Source organism: Xiphophorus maculatus, chromosome 14 (genome assembly GCF_002775205.1).
Source record: "Xiphophorus maculatus strain JP 163 A chromosome 14, X_maculatus-5.0-male, whole genome shotgun sequence".
Classification (NCBI taxonomy): domain Eukaryota; kingdom Metazoa; phylum Chordata; class Actinopteri; order Cyprinodontiformes; family Poeciliidae; genus Xiphophorus; species Xiphophorus maculatus.
The window spans coordinates 8,112,690-8,134,578 of NC_036456.1; the positions used below are offsets into that span (position 1 = coordinate 8,112,690).

General features: G+C 41.8%; 1 protein-coding gene across 1 annotated transcript; it reads left to right on the top strand.

Moving 5' to 3' along the window:
* Positions 1–1,154: 1,154 nt before the first annotated feature.
* LOC102236425 (insulin receptor substrate 2-B-like) lies at positions 1,155–21,621 on the top strand. The gene is made up of 2 exons (XM_014471532.2): positions 1,155–5,564; positions 16,905–21,621. Exons 1-2 carry the CDS (start codon positions 1,496–1,498, stop codon positions 16,907–16,909), a joined length of 4,074 nt encoding a protein of 1,357 aa, XP_014327018.2. The 5' UTR covers positions 1,155–1,495; the 3' UTR covers positions 16,910–21,621.
* Positions 21,622–21,889: the final 268 nt, after the last annotated feature.

Consider the following 21,889-nt stretch of genomic DNA (forward strand, 5'->3'; position numbering starts at 1 on the left):
GTCCTGCATGGAACTAGGGGTGCGATTCCCTCTGGGGTCACCTGCACAACATATGATCCCACTCATTAGCTTGGAAGGTACTTGAGAGAAAAGGTTAAAGTGAATGGTTGTAGGCAAAGCATAGCGGAAGCCAGGAAAGCCGAGCATGGCATTCTCCACAGTGTGGAAGAACACTGATACCTCCCCTGGGTGGGGGAGAGGGTTCTCCTCCTAGAGGACTCTTCCCCAAACATGTCGGCGCTCTCAGTAAGCATTTAGTGCTGCATAGCTACTCTGAGGTTACGTGGCGACAAAATATTACTGAGGAATAAGGCAGACAAAGTGAGGTTGAAGCAATTGACTATTCATCAAGATTTTTTTTTATATTTCATTTTTTATTTGATCTAAGGAAACCATATTGTCAGCAGAGCATGTGGACTCTGATAAAATACATATTTTTTACTACAGTGGGGTTTATTTTAAATATTAGTTTTATGTTATCTTCATTTATTTCTTATGATACACTTTTGTGTATGTTTTAGAATTTTAATGACACTCTTTATATCTATTGCTACAATTTTCTCATGACAAAAATACGATTGTGTTTTCTCAACTCTATCTTTTACTTATTGTAGTTCAATAATAATAATAATTATTATTATTATTTATGTACTTTATTTGGCATTTTCTGTCATTATAGTCTATGTTGTTGTTCTTCTATTTAACCTCAGTAAAGAGTTTTGTGTTATCTTTAACTGCATGTAAGTGCTTTATCAATAAAAACTGATTTTTTGACAGACTGACCGGTTGATTTAATTTAAAGCGTTTGTTTATTCAACGAAAATTTCATTATAATACAAATGAACATTAAATATCTATGTAAAAGTTGGACAGAAGTATTGTTGCTGTTTCTACAGGTCCGAGATCCCTTTTTGGAGACCGTAAAAAAGCCTGCAAAAGTCACCTCCTATTTATAAACGTTTGTTGTATCTTTGGAACACGATTGGTTCAACGCATTGACGCAAAGTGCTAATATCTTGCAGCGATTGGTCCAGGAGTCTGTCATGACGTGTCAGTCAAAGTGATGGGCCAATCACAGCCGGCGTTTGAGTCTTTCTTCCTCCCGCCTGCTGGCTGACGCAGAGGGTCATGTGTTGTTTGTGCTGTGGCCCGTAGAGATGTGTACAGGAGTAGAAGGGAACGGATTGCTAAAGGAGCTAGCTGGATCCTCCCGGTTACAGAAGCAAGACTGAGCGTGGCCATGTTCTACACGGTAGGCTTTATTTCGTGATAAAAGCCAACGGTGGAGTGTATTCGTCGCCGAAAAGAGTCGGAGAGACGCGTTTTGTTCAGGCGGAGTAACAAAGCCGGTGTGTGAGGATTGCAAATCTGAGCCGTACGAGTCACCGTTAGCTGGCCTAGCCGGACTCAGGAGCTTCGTCTCCCAAAACAAGAATGGGGTCCGAGTCCACTCGGATTAGCCTGCTACTAAAGTGACCTTTGCTTATATTCCCTGATGGCTAACTTCACGAATTACCAGGAGGGTAAGGCGGCTATGTTGATGGTAGAGCCTCAGCAGAGGGACGTGGGGACGAGTCCTGCGGCCGCCAACACAAACGGAGACGGCTCAGTCGGGGAACCCCCTTCCCCGTTAATTAATATCGGCGGCGGCGGAGGAGGCGGCTCTCGTTTTCACCAACACTTGCCGCCCCCCAATCACCTTCACCACCACCAAAACCTCAGCCTCGACTCGCCAAAGGATCAACAGCAGCACCATCACTACCAGCTGGCTCCACAGCAGCATCTTTCCGGGGAAAACACCACCGAGTCCCCGGGCAGAAAAGCCTCCTCCTCCTCTTCCATCAGCCAGGTACACACAGCCGAGTACCCCGCCGCTAGCGGCAGCGGCCATGTATCCGCCGCTGTGACCGTCGCTAACAGCTCGGAAGTCGTGGATGATATTCGAAAGTGCGGCTATTTGAGAAAGCAGAAACACGGACACAAGCGGTTTTTCGTGCTCCGGGCTGCCAGCCATCTGGGGCCGAGTCGTCTGGAATACTACGACAGCGAGAAGAAATTCAGAAACAGCCTGCGCACCGCTGCCGCCGCGGCCGCCCCGAGCGGAGGAGCGGTGGCCGCTTCGCCTCCGAAGAGGGTTATTTACCTCTACCAGTGTTTCACGGTGAACAAAAGGGCGGACTCTAAAAACAAACACCTCATTGCCCTGTACACTAAGGACGAATATTTTGCTATTGTGGCTGAAAACGAGACGGAGCAGGAGGATTGGTATGTGGCCATCAGTGAGTTGATGAGTGAGGGGAAGAGGGGGCACGTGGACTCTGATGATTTAGATGATGGCTATGGTACAGTCAGCCCTGGGACTGTGTTTAAGGAGGTTTGGCAGGTTAATGTTAAACCTAAAGGACTGGGTCAAACTAAAAACCTCACAGGTGTTTACCGGCTATGCCTGTCTACTAAAACCATTCACCTCGTTAAACTGAACTCTGAAACCCCCTGCGTTAACCTCCAGCTGATGAACATTAGGCGCTGTGGACACTCTGAGAGCTTCTTCTTCATAGAGGTGGGCCGCTCCTCCTCCATCGGGCCTGGGGAAATATGGATGCAGGTGGATGACTCGGTGGTGGCCCAGAACATGCACGAGACCATCCTGGAAACGATGAAAGCCCTGAAAGCTTTTGCAGAATTCCGGCCGAGGAGCAAAAGCCAGTCTTCAGGCTCCAACCCCATGTCGTTCATCACCACGCGACGCCACCTGGGTAACCTCCCTCCAAGTCAGACCGGGTTGCAGCGGCGGTCGAGGACGGAGTCTGTAGTCGGCACGCCACCCTCTAGTAAAAGTTCCGGTGCGAGCGGCTATCGCTTCCGCACGTCTAGTGAAGGCGAGGGGACGATGAATCGGCCGTTTCGCTCTGCCACGGGAAGCCTGGTCCACCTCAACGCAGCCCGTGTTCCCCATGGTCGCCAGGACAGCGGTGGGAGTGGCAGCAGCTGGAGTGGTGTTGCAACAGGAAATGCTGGCACGAGCACTACCAGCAACCGCTACGTCAGAGCTATCCCCTCCACCTGTCACGCCCGCTCAGCCTCACTTCCTGTCTCCCACTTCCCCTCGACCACCAGCCCAGTCAGCGTTTCCTCCAGCAGTGGCCATGGTTCTGTTTCTGACACGCTCACCCGCCCATCAAGCGCCTCTATATGTGGCTCCCCATCCGATGGAGGCTTTAACTCCTCCGATGAGTACGGCTCCAGTCCCGGTGACTTCCGGTACTTCCGGGTGAGGAGTAACACGCCGGATTCTCTGGGCAACACCCCACCAATCAGAGAGGAGAACTGCCTCAACGATTACATGGCCATGGGTTGGAACCGGGACGTTTTCGGCACCAGTGTGGGCTCTGGAAACAACAGTGGATGTGAGACACCGCGCGATGAGAGTACCTCAACGACCGAGGATGAGCGCTTTTCTTCCTCATTACTGAGGAGGAGGACGCACTCCTTCTCCAGAGCAGCTGCCGGTGTGACCGGAGCCTCTGGAGTAGCCACTTATCAGAAAATGACCCAGACGAACCTCTCGCTGGATGAGGGGTCAGACTTGGTGCTGCCATTTGGGAGCGGGCTGCTCCGGGGTGGGCCGTCCTCTTCCTCTTCCTCACTTCGCTCCGACTACAGCTCATGCTCCGAACACAGTCAGCAGAGCCGTCCCTCGACACTCTCCAGGTCGGAGGCCGGAGCCGAACGCCCCCCTCTTTCTTCCTGCTCTTCTGCCAAGGAAGACAGCGGCTACATGCCCATGATGTGCGGCGTAGCAGCGGCGTCGCCTCGGGACACTCCTCCTGACTACATGCCTATGCAACCCTCTTCTTACTCCTACCAGGTCTCCCACTCACCCCAGTTCCACAGCCCAGCTTTAGGCACGCGCTCAGCCCACCATAACCCACAATCTTCCACGGACTCTCACGGCTACATGATGATGCTCCCAGGGAGCAGTGGCACCTCTCCTTCTCCTCTCCAGGTCTCTGCTGGTGTTGGTGGAAGTAACAGCATGGCTGAGAAACCTGAAAACGGAGAATATATGGACATGTCCTACAGCGGCTGTGGTCGCAAGCTCCCAGGTGAAGAGAGCACTGTGTATTACACACCAGGAACTCCCGAGGGGCCCCTGAAGTCTTACAGTCCTTACTTCTCTCTCCCCCGCTCTTATAAGGCCCCCAATAGGGAAAGGGAAGAGAGAGAGGATGGGGAATACGTACCCATGAGTTCCCCTGCCAAACCAGTGTATTCGTCAGTTGCGACTGCTTCAATGTTGGTGCCAGAAAAAAGAATAGGAGGGGGCAGCAACACCTCCACTCCCTCCCACCCACCTCCTCCCTATGGAGCTCACCATACAACTGCTGCAATGGCTGACCGACGGGTCATGAGGCCTACCCGCCTTCCTTTAGGCAGGAGGAGTTTCCATGGCCCGCTGCGGGTCGGCGAGCCCGCCACAGAGACCTCGTGTGCTACAAGGTCTGTCCCAGTCACCAGCGTCCCACGCGAAGGGCCCTCAAGTCCCGGAGAGTATATCAATATTGAGTTCGGAGAACACTTCCCTCACCAACAGCAGCCCCCTCCCTATCCCTTGTCCACTCAAGATGAAGCCCCCTCCCTGGTATCCAGCGATGCTTGCTGCTCTCCTCCCCAAGACTACATGAGTGTGGAGGTTGGGTCGGACCAGCATGATGCCACTGGGTGTCTGGGTAAGAACCAGTCGCCCAGGCCCAGCCTCGTTGCTCCTTGGAACCCGCCCAGCTACATCCGACCTCTGGTTAACAGCTCTGGGGTCTCCGGTTCAGGCGGTCACTGGAGGTCGGTAGGAGACGATTACACGGACATGTCATTCAACCTCAGCAGAGGTGAGAGGACTCAAAGCCCCACAGCGATGCTGCAGCATCTTTGCGTCATAGAGGGACGCTATGGTCACCCTGCCTCCACCACCTCCTCGTCCACCATTTCCCCACCTCACTTTTCTTCGACCCAACAGCTGGAGCCCAAGGTGGTGCGAGCGGACCCCCAAGGCAGGAGGAGACACAGCTCAGAGACGTTCTCCTCCAGCTCATCCTCTAATTCAACTCCTTCGTCTTCAGCCACCCATCCGTCTCTGTCCAACCCCTCAGCCCCGAACGCCAATGGATCCTACCAAACGGAGGGACAGACCTCTAGGTGGGCCAGCTCGGCATCTTTCGACAGTGTGTGGATGTCCTTGGAGGGCGCAGGAGACTCGCCAGCTCACCAGGCCCAGGTGAGAAACGCAGAAACCGACGCCATGTCCGGGAACATCCCAGCGTCCGCCTCCTCGGGGGTTGGCACCAGCAGAAAGTGCAGGAACACGTCCGTCGGCTACCAGAACGGCCTCAACTACATCGCCTTGGAGCTGAGGGAAGACGGGAGCAACGCAGGAGCGCCAGGGGCCAGTAGCAGCGGCGGCGGGAATGCATCAGTGGCGCCACCAGGAATGGTACCTCTGCCAGAGAATGGAGCCTACGCCAGCATAGACTTCACCAAATCAGATGGAGTCACCACAGCAACCAAGGGTGAGTTTGACTTGTTTCTATTTGATGCCACCTCAGACTTTGTTTCAAATTAGAAGTGAGTAAAAGGGAAAAAAAGTGTTATGGGTCTAAAATAACTGTGCTATTTTGAGCCCTTTTACATCAATGTGCAGCTCTTTAAAGTGTGTATTCTGTTCTAAATCAACTCTGTGAGATGTTCTGTTTCTGACACTTGAAGCTGCCAGCTGTTGTCTTTGAAGGCTTTTGTCTGGGGAACTGCAGCCTCGGCTGTAACGGCGCTGTTTCAGGAAGAGGCACAAATGTGTGGTTCATTTTTTAGGCCCCGCTTTTCTTTTTCTTTTTTTATTTGCGTTTTGTGCCAGCAGACTGGTAGACGGCTTGTTTTCTCAATGAAGAGAGGTTTATCTTAGGTCAGCTGTGGACTGAGTCACCCTAAAAAAAGGCCCTAGCTGGCGGCGGCGTCTCTGTGTTCCTGTCTTTGCACTTGTTTTTGTTTCTGTCAGCATGTATGCAGATTTTACTTGTGTGTGTGTGTGTGTGTGTGTCTGTCTGTGTTTAATCGCTTTTTGTCTGCTTTAAGCCATTCACTTGAGACATTTTTATGTTTTGGAAACATTTGCCTTGAAAAACATTGTTTTAGGAGCACATTTAACTGAACAACAGTTGTCGTGCAGCTTTGCAGTGATTTAATTAATCCACTTTCCTTATTTTCTATTAGAATTCTTAAATAAAAACTGTATAATGTTTAAATGCCATAGAGAATGGAGCAGCCTGGCTTATTTCTGGTTTTCAGTGTCAGAAAAATGTTTGATTTTGGTCTTGACTGATTCAGATTTTCTTTTTCTTATAGAATTAAAACACCAAAAATGTAGATTGATTGTTTGTTGAAGATTGTATTTTTAAATGACAAAGTGAAGGAATTAGAAAAAAACCCAGTATTCTCATTTATGCATTAAAATACATAAATACATATGTACCTTAACACATGAAGTACATATATGTTGAGGTTCACATATGTACTTTCTCTTAGTCACAAATGGCTGTGACTAAGAGAAAAATAAATGATGGGAATAAAGTAGTAACATTGTGAGGGGAAAAAAAGAAATCACGAGAACAAGGTAATAATAATAAGGGGGGGAAAAGCAATAATTCGAAAATGGAATCACAATCTTACCAGCATAAAGTGATGATAATACAAAAATAATGTTATATGACAGTCATTTTATGAGGACAGTCGTAATATAAGAGAAAGTTGTAATGGTACGAGAATAGTCATTACCAGAATAACGTTTAAAAAATGAGGAAAAACTCATTACCAGAATCAATATTATATTATTATTTCAATGAAGTAATATTGTATCTTTATTCTATGAATATAATAACTTTATTGTCATAATGCTATAAATTTAGTCTCCAAATATTATTTTTGTAACTCAAACAGAAATCTTTGTGTGGCCTTGATACTCTGTCATATTAAAGTGTAAATCCCAACTATTTATTGGATTTTCACCAAACTAACGAAATCCCTTCATCTACCGTTTGTTGCTTATCTGAGAGGGCATTGCACGGTAAATGAAAACCAATAAAAACATACTTGTGGCTGATGCATTTAGAGATGGAAAATGGTTTGAGTTCTTAATATTAGTTGTGATATGAATAGCAAAATACATTATTCCCTGTATGACCAGCCACTAGAAAAAGGGTAACCAATTATGGCTGATTAATTGATACATCTTTGGTATTATTTTATAAACTTGATTATGACCATTTGTGACTATGATTAGATTATGCTGCAATGAAATGTGTTGATGTAAGTTGAATTTGCGCTGAATGGGATTTGTAAAAGGCCTTTAGCTGGGATTTGTAATGCAGTTCAAATAGGAGCTATATAAATAAACACAATCGTTGTGTGTATGTTAAGTATTTAAAAAGGTACAATTTAAAACCTGAAAAATCATTCCTGTGGCCTGAAGTCTATATGAAGTGTTGTGCGATGCGTAGATTAAGACAGACCCGTCCCTCTCCCACCCGTTGCTGTTCACTGCCACTCAGCTGGTTGCAAGGAGGCAACAGCATTGTTAGAAGTCAGATCAATTAAGCTCTTACAAACTAACAATATTCTGCAAAACTACAGCAAAAATAATTAGGAGTGAGCTTATTTGATCCTTTTCTTTATCAAATTATTATATCAATTGTGAAAATACGATGAAATCTTGGTATTTTTACTAAAAGGTTATCTTTAGATTTTTTTTCCTTTTATTAAGTCTAAAAAATGTTCCATACTGCTTCCCCTTCCCCATTCATGTTTAACAATATTGTATTGAAGTAATTAAGACCTTATTTTGAATAAGGCTCTGTAAACTGATTTATAAAGCATTTTCTAAAGAAACGTGGGATTGCAGTCTGTAAAGACAGACTATTCCGTATAATCTCTTCTGTTTATCTCCGATTGCAGTTTATCTGATCTGTATACTTCAAAGAAATTGTTTTGCAAATTGCTCTGTTATCTAAGTTGAAACGTAACATGCATAAAATATTGAATTGATTTGGAAATGTTCAGTTTGTAACTTTTATCCTGGTTATATGGAACTGTTTTAAGTCTTGATATTTTTTGAAACCATAACTTTTTAAGACCTGAAAACATACAGCCGTACATATGCTTGTTGGTTTTTAAGTTTGATTTCCAAGTTAGTCTAGTATAGTGGCATACTTTTTAGAAATGGTCTCCACAATTCAAGTCAGTCATATTAATTTCTACAGGGCTATTTCACAACAGACTCATCCAGTTTACGTACAGAAATACATAACTGTATCATTTTATCAGTTACTGTCTTTCCAGTCTTTCGCTTTGGAGAAACTTTTGCATTTACTGCCACTTTGTTCCTGATCAGAGTTAGATTTTTCTGTAGTTTCGAACCGTCACAGATCCTTTTCCCAAATTAGCGACCTAGCACTGTGGACACTCCGACATTCGCAGCTTTGCGCATTGCACTCATGATTTTGGGGATGTCTCTAGGAAAATAACATTTTAGTTTGAAATCTACTTATTTAAAGTACCTTTGTATTTTTCTTTTAAATCATGATTTCAGAAGACGTGTATATAAGATTACTGAATTGCAATGGTTGTTAAAAATAATTGCTCTTTAGGGGACTGCAATTATTCCCTTTCTCTTCAAAGTACTAACAACTAAGTCAAATTGGATTGGGTTTTTAGTTTTGCTCGAGTATTATCATTGAATTTGGGTCTGGACTTTGACTAGACCATTCTAACTCACGGACAGGCTTTGCGTTGCAACATCTTAAAGGTTTTGTTTCTCTATTTTCCTGCAATTGTTTTCATTCATCATCTGTCAAGTCTCACTAGAGCACCTTCTTCCAGAAGTCAGCTTATTAAATTATTTAAGTAGACATGCTCCATATACATGTTTTTTTTTTTTAGCCTTACCAACCAGGTTGATTGCTTCCCTTTATTTACTGTGTGCTTAAATGTTACGTCAGATTGCTTTTCCTTTTCATCACCGGTTTGTTTATCCGCTTGCTAGTTTATGTAGAATCTATTCAGTTCACGTTCGTGAAACATAAGGAGTGTCGTACGCATGTGTCGGCCGGTGTGTGTGCAGTCTTTCCCCCCTGCATCCAGGTCCATGTGCGTTTGTTTGCACTGAGTCATGGCAGGCAGCCTTTGATGCGGCACCGTAATTGCCGCGGCGGCATGTTAAGACACACAGCGGAGCTGAGAGGAAGCGCATCATCACTCGGGAATGCGTTTCCTCTCAGCGGCAGAGCTGAACTCACTGAGGTACACCTGGATTCTTGACCCACAGGAGACCAGGAGGGAGGGGATGGATTGAGGTGAAGGCTGAGTTTTGATTTGTGTAGATTTGATTTTTCTTATCCAGTTGGCAGAAGACTTCTGGCTAAATCTTGAAAATGTAATTTGGTATGTATAATGAGAATAATAAAAAAAAAATAGCTCAAATTTGGTGTTTTTATTGAAATTGTAATTGAATTGTACACAGCTATTGCAGTGGTTTCCAGATGATGGTGCTCTGCAGGCCTTGGTTCTAATGACAAAATGAACGTATAATGTTTCTGTAAACAAAATTCCTCTTCAAAAAACTCACAGACTCTCTCCCACATTTCCTTTCTCCATGGGGGCAATTAGTAATGGCAACACCGCTCCAGCCAACTTAGCAACTTCACCACTATCTTGAGCTACTAAATTGTTATTGGTTAAAAAACAGAATCAGCCAGAAAATTGCAATCAGCTTACCTGAATTTAAAAAAAAAAAAAAAAGAAAAACTGAAAAGGAAACGAGTAATTGAAATATAATTCATTAAAGAATATTTTGTCTTCAGCAAGGAAGTTGGAACTTAAGTTATATATTTCTAGCGTTGTTCAGTTGTGCTTATTTCTTTGGTGACTCTTAACTAAAAGTACACATTTTCTTCTATTTGCAGATGCAAATAGAAATGTTGGGTTGATTTAAGGCCATATCGCCCAGCCTTAGTATCAGCCAATGTTTCCGCAAAGGAAACACAACCCCATTTGCGTTTCACCCGCTGGCTGTAGTCACAGTGTGGGCCAGCATTAGTGAATTTCAGTCAGTTGAGTTGAATTTTGTTTGATTGTGAATAAAGACCTTGTAAAGTGGAGAAAAGCGAACGATGGCGGATGTCAAGGTGGCAAACTGTAAATGAAATAGTAGCTGCTAAAGCACCGGCAAGAGAACCGACTCTTCTTTCTAAATCATCCCAGGATAAGTGCCTCTGAGGTGGTAAAGGACGTGAGGCAGGAGTGTGAGGCAGGCTTATCACTTAAGGGGAATCCAGCAGGGGACTAAGATGTGCCAGAAGATGTGAAGATGGTGCAAGGCTGCCCTTTTCCTCTCTCATTCCCACCTCTACAGCAAGGCCCTTCTATATTTACAGCTCTATTTCGAGACTGACATAAATTTATGGGCCGGTCTGAGGCATGTGCTGCTCGTAACAGGACCCCCCGCCACCTAACCAACCCACCACCGTACACTTGTACCAGTGTGTGTTGCACGCAGCAGTTTCTCTACCTCCTAAATAGCCTCATATGTTGGCGGACAGATGTTAGAGTTATTAACCACGAGGATTGCACACGAAGCAATTTTGATTTGAAGCTAGCAATCCGACTGTCAGGGGAAAGATTTTGTGGCTTCCTGAAACTGTACATATCGTGACTTTTTTTGATCATTTTATACCTTTCAGCACCTGAAAAATCATTTTAGAATCACATTTCCTGTTTGAGTGGAACTTTAATTTATAGTTTTTTGGGGGGAGGGGGGCTCATCGGAGTATATAAATCTAGCAACCAGACAATGCTGGGGTATATTTGGTTAAAAGAGGAATTTGAACCTCAAAACTCTGGGCGTGTTGGGTCTAGCCGGATTCCCAATGGTCGCCAAATTCCTGGAGTATTAGAGAATTTCAAGGTGTTTCTCATAGTTTTAAATGTCATCCAGAAGCGGTTCTTTGTGAGCAGTTTTTGCCTTGGGGGATCTATCTAAACCTTCCTGTGCAGCCCAAACAAACAGCAGCTGCTTTTTCCCATGCCAAACACACTAAATGTTGTTTTTGCCATCATCGCTACTATATACACCATACAAATAATATTTAACTTGATGTTTTTTAGACATTTGGTTGGCTGGAATAAGTCATTTGAATGCTTTAGCACAGAAACTGTATCGCTTATCTTTTGGAGGAGTTGCTTAATTTCTAAATGTTTGTTCACTCAAACGTTTGCCCTCATCATAGACTGAAACCTTGATTTATGAGTTTATATTCAACAGATTTTTATGTTCTATTAGTTTAATACGAAGCAACTCTTCAATAACACTGCTACTGTCCAGGGGAGTTTATGGCCAAACAAATGACCAAAAGGAGCCCAGATAATGTGGCAACACCAGCCCACAGCATCACCTCTCCACCACTCTGTATGAGGTGCAGGGTTTCCCCCAGTGTATGTTGAGCCTGATCGGACGCCAGGCTTTATTTGTCCCACTCGCCAGGCTAAGCAACGCTTGTTTTTATGTTAAATTGTTTTTTTTTAATACATCAGTAATCCTGAACTGCATGCGTCTTTGCTGCGCTCCTCTGCACTGCGCACTTCACCGGCGGAGCGGAATCATTCCTGAAAGATGGGTTCATAGTTGATGCAGTTTTCTGGAAGTTTGTTCAAAAACACTGAATGTTGCTTCTCCAGTTTAAATAAATATCTGTTGTTGGCCACAACGCAACTATTAATACCGGATATCAATATAGAGTCAGATTTTTATATCAGTGAATCTTTACTCGAAGTACCAAATATTTGCTGCTAAATTTTTAACAACCTCTCTAAGAGAGTCATGCTTGTTCAGTATTATTCATACATTTTTACTTGATAAGTAAGGCTTGTAGAGTCAGATTCTTTTGAGACTTTTGAATGGTCAGACCTTGGGAGGCTGCCTCCATGAGCCTATGGTTAGGTTAAGATTAGATTTCCTCAGCTTCTCAAAGTTTATTCCTTTTTGTTATCACTGAGGCTTTTCTGGAAGCTGTTGAAGCCCAGTGGGAAAAAAAGTAAACCTTTCCTCTCAAGCACACTGCGATGACCAAGCAAGATTTGACCGGACTACCTTTGGACTTACAGGAATGTGACATTGGAGAGTTTTTTCAAAAACAAACTCTGAACATGTGTGCTAATGTTTATTTAGGGGGGTTTATCCTTTATGGATTTATCTTGTTGTTTGCTGTCATCCAGCTTTGTTGAACTCTTAACTTCCTTAGATGTTGAAATGAATGAGAATGCTTAATTGTGGTAAATGCAAAGAAACTTCACTGGCATTAATATTTAACTTTTCACCAACACAGTTATTTGTAGCGTTTGGTGCAATTTTATTGTTACTTGCACGAGTGTTGGGGCCAGGCTAAGGAAAAACGAATAAATTACGAGAATAAAGTCATTTTATGAGAAAAGTCACATTTAGAGAAAAAAGTCGTACGAGAACCAAGTTGTGGTATTACAAGAATAAAGTCGTACGGCAATAAAAATATGAGAATAAATTTAAATTACGATAAATAATAATACGATAAAAAACTCATAATGCGAAGATAAAGTATAATAAAACCAGAATAGAAAATTAATAGTCGTATGACAAATCGTATTGTGAGAATAACAACATAATAGTACAAGGAAAGTGACGCAATGACACGAGAATAAACTCACCAGAATAAAGTTGTAACAATACAAGAAAAAAGTCGTATGATGATAAAGTCAAAATATGAGCATAAACTGGTATTGCCAGAATAAAGTCGTAATACTGCTAGAACGAAGTCATAATTATACTCCGTGAACAATAAGACATTTAAAATGAGGAACATTTGACATCTTGGGAAGTTATACTTTGGTATCAGTTTTACAGATGGAACATACTTAATATTTCACGTCAAATTATTATCAGTCTCAGGACTTTGAAATAATTGTACAAATTACTGAGTCGATTTTGAAGAAAGAATCACGTTCTAGACGAGCCGGCCATGTCACACCTGGAGAACTCGATCAAAGCTTTGCTCTCATTAAAACAGCTTTTATTCTAGTCATTTTATGACTTTCTTCTGGTACTTTTGTCTCTTTGTTCAACTAATTGTATGACTCATTCTTCCAATTAAAAAAAACTCTTAGTCTGACCCTAATACTCCGTCATAGTTTCTGTTATGTGTTCCATCCTAGTCAATGGAAACGTGTTGCTGAGCTCAACATTTGATGACATTTGAGTGCAGACAAAGGACTGAGAGCTACTTTCATATCCATTATCTAATAATGCCTAATGAATGCTTCACTTAGAGCAGCCCGCCTATATCTACACAACATAATGAAGATTTCATTGACGGGAACAACCTAAATCCAGTATTTTGAATTTGAACTTTTTGACAAGGTGACAGGGAATCAAGTCCCTCGTCCCGTAGTCTGCTCCTGAAAGACCATCGCTTCGGCTGCCACGCCAACCGATGTCGGCTAAACTCATTACCCCGGCTCGTGGCTTACTCCCATGATGCCTTTTGTCTGTCTGATCCGAGTGAATGGGTTTTTAGGGACGCGCAGGGACAGAGAGTGAGAGGCGGTGAGTCAGCGAGTGCAGAGGGGCTGAGACAGAGGGAGGGAGAGACAGGCGGTGGGCCTGAGCCACCTGCATGTGTTGCAACAACATCAGGAGCCCCTGGCTAGCGCAGGTGTTTGGTGAACAGTGTTTTTCTAACCCAATTCTGTGGCGAGTGTGGGAGCGTACGCACACTGGAGCGAGGTCAGCTCAGGTCGGCCTGGCCCGTGTCCTGAAAGCGCTGTTTTGATCAAAGTCCGCGTCTGGCCTGCAAAGAAAAACCCAGAGACCTCAGACGTTCCCTCAGCCGCTCTCTGGCTGCCTCGCACATGCCCACGTTCAGAGTCAACTTTGTTTTATTGTCGCGGCTATAATTAAGCACTGTTTAGCTAAAGCTTGTTATTTGCTGTGTAAATATATAAAGATTCAGAATGTTAAGAAAACAGACAACAGGTTAGCACATAGCTACACTCCTACACTACTGGTTTTGCAGTGAGCCTGTGGGATTTATTCAAACTCTGCAGCCCTTTTTATTTTCCTTTTCGTTTATAGTTTGCATTTAAGTTTTGTTTAGAACATGAAACAATATAAAATGATTAAAGGGTATGTTACTAAACGGCTAAATGCATAGAGCTGTTGTACATTTTTAAAAAAAGAAAGTACCATAGAAGCACAGATTTCTGTTTCTGATTTGTAGAGATATCAAATATTTATGGCTTATTCCAGATCTTTGTTTTACTAATTATACATGTTAGAAACGGATGCAATGTTGTGTGTTGGGGAGGAGTCGCTGTGAAACAGGGTTTTATTAACACTTTAGCACCAAGACAATAGAGTTCAAATTTCAAACTATATATATTTCCTTTATTTAACCAGGTAAACCCCATTGAGATCTAGATCTCATTTTCAAGAGGGACCTGGGCATCTACCTTTAGCATGTTAGCATGGCTAGCATTAAAAAAGTGTTAAAAAATCATTTATATTGTTAACTATAAGGTGTCCAAACGGCTGCCAATTTCCAAATATTTGCTTAATTTTCAAGAGAATTTTAAATGTATAATTTATTTTTATTTTGGTGTGGGGAACTAGCTGTAGCCTAGCCGAAGGTATTGACAGCGCTAAGGCCCTCCTCCTCTGATTGGCTGATTCTGACTGGGACCGGTGTAGTTCTGCAGGTGGCAGTAGGACCACAGGAAGGAAGCAGAACAAAAATTTTTTTAATCTATTTTTTTCACAGATGATTTTTCTCATGTTCTACTGTAACGACATGCTGACAGTTAATAAATATGTAAAAAAAAAAAAAAAAAAAAAAAACCATTGCTTATAAAAGTTGCATACTGCAGCTTTACTTAAAGTAAAACTACAACATTGAAATATAGCTGTCCAATAGGGCTAGTTCTGGTTACCGCTGAACCGAAGACCCATATGAAATATTAAAGGTTAGTTTGGATTTTCTTTGGTTGTGATTCACTGCAGTAGGAAGGTAAATAAACCCTTCATGTGGGGGAAGCTAACGGCTAGTCATATGTAGCCAATTTGAAGTGACAAATTAAAAATGTTCGAATCATATGTTAGCCGATATTACAAATGTACAATTTCACAACAGCCCATTGTTTGGTTGGCGCTGTTCAGGTCTGCCGAACGGCCTCTGTGTTTCAAAGTGAAGTGTATCACTCCACAAGATTAGCTGCAGAAATGTAGAAAACATTTCAACTTTGCTTCAGTTGTCTGCCATTATTAAACACGTTATGTTTATGTGCTTTCCAGATCGAAACAGTTTTTTGAAAACTGTCCCAAAAAACTCTGTTTAGAAGGAATGACGTAGCATATTGTGTTGCTAGCTTCTTAGCATCATCACTCCAGAAATGCACTTATTTCACCTTCACATTTCAATCGTTCAGCTCATCAGTACGCGACTTCCTCTATACTACTACTTCTACTGCTCTCCACTTCCTGTTGTGTTGTTTTTGCTTTCCAGGACCTGTTTGTGCTTCGGTTTAACCTTGTTGTTCACCGTCTGCTCTCCCTCACTCCTCCTGGCTTTCTATCATTCCATGCCTCCCTCTATCCTGGTGGCTAACAGGGGAGCAGCATTCCGGCAGTGCTCCTCCTCCTCCCGTCCCATTTCAAAGCTTCTGCATTGTGTCGTGGTTCTCTCTGACATTGTTGTCAGACAAAGCGCTGCTCTCAGTGGAATAACGCAGCTGGACGGCGGCCATGGCACAGGTCAAACGGGGCCTCCGGGCCGCCCGCGACACCCGACCTGACAGCCGGAGCTCGGCCTTGATGGCAGGGCAAGAAGCAAACTTTATCTTATTGGTGTGTGTGTGTGTGTGTGTATGTTTGCGTCTGTGTCTTCTGGCAGCAAAGTCCACTACCTACACTTATTTAGCAGGCCTTTTTTTCTTGTTTTTCTGGCAGTCTTCTTTTTCTTGTTTTTATATTTTGCTGTCATTTTAAGATTTTTTTTTCAGTTACATCATTTTTAATGTGCTTCAAAATGTTGGAAAAAACTTAATATTTTCTGTCCAACTTGGCTGTCAATAAAGCCTCCATATACATGTTTTCTGTTTTTGATCTCTGCTCGCCACTTTTAGGAGTGCCTCTTCTTTTTGTTTTGTTTTTTTTACTTACCCAGAGCAATTGACTTGTTTATTACATGGTGCTTGAAATCCTTGAAAATGCTTGAGCTTCTTTTAGGTGTTTTCAAGCCTCGGAAAGTGCTTGATACTAAAACCGCACAGTTTTGTAATAAGGAAATGGCGAGGGTTTTTTTTTTCTTTGTAATGTTGGTTTATGTTTAACAGAAATATTGCATTTGATCAAATCTGTACATTTATGGTGTTCTTTCATAAAACATCTATACAAAACATGATGTGACAACTCCAGACAACTAAGCAGAGTAGATGCTTCTCTTCAACAGTTACAGGGAAGTTGACAGATGAACACAGTTGCTCGCCACACTTTTCAGACTTTTAATGCACTTCAAAATGATTAGCTACTTTATGTTGGTTCCTCACATAAAATCCCAATGAAACGCATGCTTGCGTTTCATTGGGATTTTGAAACGCAAAATCCCAATCCGGGATTGGGATTTTGCATTTCCCAATCATGGCATGTTGTTCCCAATCAACATGCCAGGCTGAGAACATGACAAAAGACTTTGCACTTTAACTATTCCATGTACCGTAATGTTTATGGAGGTTGATTCCTGCCAAATGACACATTTTTAAAATTTGTTTTTCTGTCTCTGCAGACTGAGCGGCAGAGGTCCACCATGTTGCCTCCTCCTTCTCTTCCTCATGCTCCTCGTCATCTCTTATCTCGGGGCACTTGACTCTGCCTTTGACCTTTAGCCCCTCCCCACACCCCGCCCCTTCCTCCAACAGTGACCTTTGACCTTCAGTCACACTGAGAAGCTGCTTTCATCTGGTCACAGACAACATTTTCAACATGACAAACCAGAAAAAACGCTTGCGGGTTGTTCCTTTTTTAATTATTATTATTATTATGATTATTATTTTTTAAGTTTTTCATTGTTAATGTTTTTATGTTTTATATGCATATCCTGTCCTGTTAATCGTCCCCTTAAACGAGTGATGCTGCCAGTGTTTGCTGCTCTTCCCACCCACCCCCTCCTGTTAGTTCAAAACTGCTATCCAGCACGCAGCGGTCAGTGAACTTTAACCGAGGGGTGTACAACACAAACAGGCAGTTTTTTTTTTTTTTTTTATCATTTCTCTTTATGCGGTATTATTATTATTTTTAAAAAAAGGGAAATTTAGAGTTAAAAGCGCCGGCATTATGGTACGAACTTGGAAGCTTGAAATATTCTGTCATCATTTACCATAAATCTTTTGTACCCTATTGATAATCCAGCCTCAATTTTATTTAATTTAACTTTATTTTTCTTTTTTTTTTTTTGTAGAAGACCTTTATAGATATATGCACATATATATTTTTTAACATTTCTTCAGTTTGTTTAGTACAAAGCTTGTGGCTGGGTCCATTTTAGCTTCACACACACACACACGGAGAGCACGCTAGTTCCCAGGTACAACACGGCTCCCAAATCTGCTGCAATACTGCACCAGTATCTGTGTATTACTACAGTAAGAAAATGTACAGCGTTACAGTATTTATTTTACTGACTGCACATCTATTTATTTGGTACAACAGGTACAGATGTCCCGGTACATTTCATAGTTTGCTTCCTAGACTGAAGGTACTCAGCAGAGAGGGAAGATATTGCGGAAAAATCCACACCAGCAGCTAATTTTCTCATACATTTTAGAGGATTGAGACCACCCAACAATATTTCTTGTGTAAAAATTAGGTTGTGTACTTTGTGGAGTATTAAAACCAAAGCCAAATAGATTGCAACAAAGAATTTGAGCAGTATGTCCACCATGGAGTTTAATATTAAAATTCCAGATTCAGAATATATATATATATTTTTTTAATAAATGTTTTATACTTTCATAATAAATTAGCACGGTGGTCAATTTTACTGAAGCTGATGGTATGTTGAATGAGTATTCTATAAGGAAATTGAAGTTGGAGACTGTGTGCCACCAAAAATCTTCCTGTGTGAAACAAATTTTTAAATTAAAACATGTTAGGGGAACCGCAACATATAAAAGTAAAGGCGTACAAAAAGGAAAACTGCTAAGAACATTATTCTCAGAATTGGAGCAAGTGATGTTTTTACTCGGACTGAAAAGACGTACGCTGCATGTTTTTGTGGGGAAGAAGATTGGTGACGCACAACCTCCTAACTCCATCTTGTCTGCAATTGTACTACTAAAAGGCGATTGTGTTCATTTACATTTTAAGATTGCTGCCTTTGTTTACACTTTCAGACAGCCAGCAGTATAGAAGTATTTTTCGTTTGCAGATGTAGTCAGTATGTTAATAATACCATGACTGATTATCACTTATACAGTTCAGATGAAATTATTCAAACCCCAGGTGGATTTTATTTAGAATAATTTTTACTCAAAGCGAAACTTTGTGTGAAAATAGTTTCAATCCATTTGTGTTTACTTTCTACAATTCTGGCCAATATTTTTGCTAGTTTCCACCAGTATTTAGACAATTTATATAAGGCTTTTAATTGCACAAGAAATGGAAGTTGGAGGTTGTGCACCACCAAAAATCTTCCTGTGTGAAACACATTCTTAGGTTGAAACATGTCAGAGTAACTACAACATATAAAAAGTAAAGGTTGACTCTGGTTGAGCCGCTCCAACTCATTAATATTACTTCCAGTCAATGTTTGTTTATTTTTTTAAATTTTGAGATTACTTTAGACCCAAATCTGCCAGGGGTATTAATGATATCTAAACTAACGTTGTTGTTTTCTGCTCCATTTCCAACTCTTGTCTGCATACAAACTGACTTTTGTTGCCACTAAAAACTAAACATTTTTTCCAAAAAAAAACTCTTCAGAGTGGAAATTGTTAAAAATCCGCTTGGAAATGGAGACGACTGAAAACATCAGGACAGTTCCACTTTGCACATGCTAGCTCTGGCTTCCTTTGCTGGAAACCTCAACAGTTCAGCAGTTTCGAAGTGTCTCACTTTGTAAACTTAAAAATATAAACGATGGAGTGGAAACAAAAGGGGAACAAGTGTCACTGAAAACAGAAGCTTTAATTGTTTTTGAGAAGACTTGAATTTAAATTTGTTTAAAACAAAGAAAGTGTAGCGTAGCTTGACAGGTTTTAAGAACCATTACGTTTTCCAATCTAGAGCATCAGTGCGAAAACAAAAAAATTGACCTATTTGCTTGGGGAAAAATAACAATTTTTCAGAATTTGCTGGTGGATACGTATCATTTCCCCTCTCTGCTGCTTGTTGGTTTGTTTCAGTTTTCTGCACAAAGCGCTGTTTGTTTATACTGAAGTAGAAACACATTTGTGGCTCCTTTATTTTTTTGTGTGTGTTGCTTTCACTTTTACCTCACGTGCGGTCCTTACAGTTCATGCGAGAGCGTGGTGGACGGCAGGTACAGGCGCCAAACGCGGCATGAATGACGCGCCGCGCTCTGACGAAGGCGACTCCTTCTCACAGGCTCTTGATTTCGGTCGGTCAGGATTTTTCACACGCAGGTGTTCGTCAGAGGCAGGAAATGACGTCAGAAGACGGTTCCAGTAACCCGAGCGGTCGGCCCAGGTGCAGCAGGCGGGGACACACCGGACACCGCCTCCTTTCTCATGCCGTCACTACGCCTGTTTCTTTACCGTTTCTGCCCGTGCTTTCTGTCTTTTAGAGACGCTTGATGTTCACTTGGTTTGTATTTAATAGTTTTATTTGCCTCCGTTTTTAATTTTGCACGGCCAGATCACGGCCTTTCACTGACACAGCATCGTCAGCAGGATGGGTACCATATCAAAACGAGGGGCTAAACCTCATCCCGACTGAACTGCCTCCTCCTTTTTTAAGTTCCAGTGTTGACAAAATTTAGAAGGACACAGGTGAAGAGGGAAATTTGTCATGTAGAGAAGGTTACAGATTTTTTTTTTCCCCCCTCATGTATTTGGAGGTAAAAGGGATATAAAGACTGTAGAATAACCTCCACAAAATGCTGTTTTTAAGCCTGTGACGTGTCTTACATGTATATTACCGAACAATTCGAGGTTGTTTTGTTTCATTCGCCCTCCTTTTACCGCCTTTGATCCAGCAAAGATTTAATCCCACATCGGCCGCAGCGGCCAGAGATAAACGAGATGGTTTTTCTTTTCTATTTTCTATTTTGTTTTGTTTGCAAAATTTAGTTTTTTTGTTTTTTTTGTGTACTTACTATGCTACAGCGACGTGTTACGCTTGGGTTTTAATGCTATGGCAGGAAAAAAAAAAATACTGGTAGTGCTAGTTTTGTGGGGATTTGTGGACTAATCCCTCTTAATTTATTCAGAAATGTCCATGTTGGATTGCCTTCATGTTCAACTTCTACACCCCGTCGTTTCAAAATTTCTCTCACCTCTTTCGATTTCCAGAAAAGTTTGGGTTCATGTTTGTTTTTTTTTGTTTTTTGGCAACAGTGCAACCTCAGATGTCTCCTCGTTGTTTTTAAATGGGTACGAAAATGAGGAGACTCGTATATCCTTGCAGAAATGACATAAGGTAATGCGTTATCAATATTATTATTATTATTATGCAAACTTTAGTTTTGATTTTTGTCAAATCTTTTGATTTCTTTCATATTTCTAGTTTACAGAAAGTAAAAAAAAAATCGTATTTTTTTGAAAAAGCAGAACAATAAAATGTTTTTTTTTTTTTTTTAAATTACGTAGGCATTTTGCAGTTATTTGTATTAAAAACAACCTGCCTAATTATTTTTTTTTGTAACTATAATCCAGTTTATTTGCTGCTGTGTAGTACAGTTACTAGTCGGAGGTAAACGTGAGGATCAAGATGATTATTATGATTTTGTTTTTTGGTTGTTTTTCTTCCTCACCCACCTCTGAATGCGTTTGATTTTTGGAATGAGGTTCGGTGGAAGCTGAGGAGAAGAAGCGACTCCCGCTCTGCCCTGCTGCTTGTGCTCTTATTTTTCCCGAGTTGAATGCTGTTGTTTGTTAGCTTTACGGGAAAGAGAGAGGAGGTGTGTATCCTTCGTATGTGCATTACTTTTCAGCGACGTACGTCCCGTGTAAGAGGAAAAAAAAAAAAAAAAAGAGGGATCTGTGTTGGAAATGGAAATCCTCCTTGTGTAAATAAAGAAAGTTGTTGCTTTTTTTTTTTTCATGTTTTGATCGGCACCTCAGCAGGTGGCCCATCTCATGTTTTATTTTTTATTCCTTTTTGTTTTTTCCCCTCTTTCTTTCTCCCTTTTTGTTTCCCCGTGGAGGGAAAAGGGGGCATGAGGGGGACTCGAACGCGATTTGAGCATCGGCATAGTGTTTATATTTATCAAAAGTTTTTTGCTTTCGATAGAGCTATTGCAATAAAAATGTGTTCATGTAAGACTTTGCGTCTCTCTTGTCTGTTTTAGAATAATTGCAAACCCTTTCTGACCACCTGTCATGACAATAGCTACAGATGAAACTAGAAGTTTACACACTGCAAAAACACAGTGGTAACTAAAAATACCAAGCATATTTGGTCTTTGTTTGTAGTGCAAATGACTCATTACACTTGAAATAAGTGAAAACTAACTTACAAGTGTCTTTTCACCAATACATAGCAGCTCGTTTAAGTAAATAATTTCTTAATATTGGTTAAAAAGTGATTTTT

Bases quoted from the DNA above. Each gene is read 5' to 3' on its own strand.
- LOC102236425 (XM_014471532.2), top strand. From the start codon at position 1,496: ATGGCTAACTTCACGAATTACCAGGAGGGTAAGGCGGCTATGTTGATG.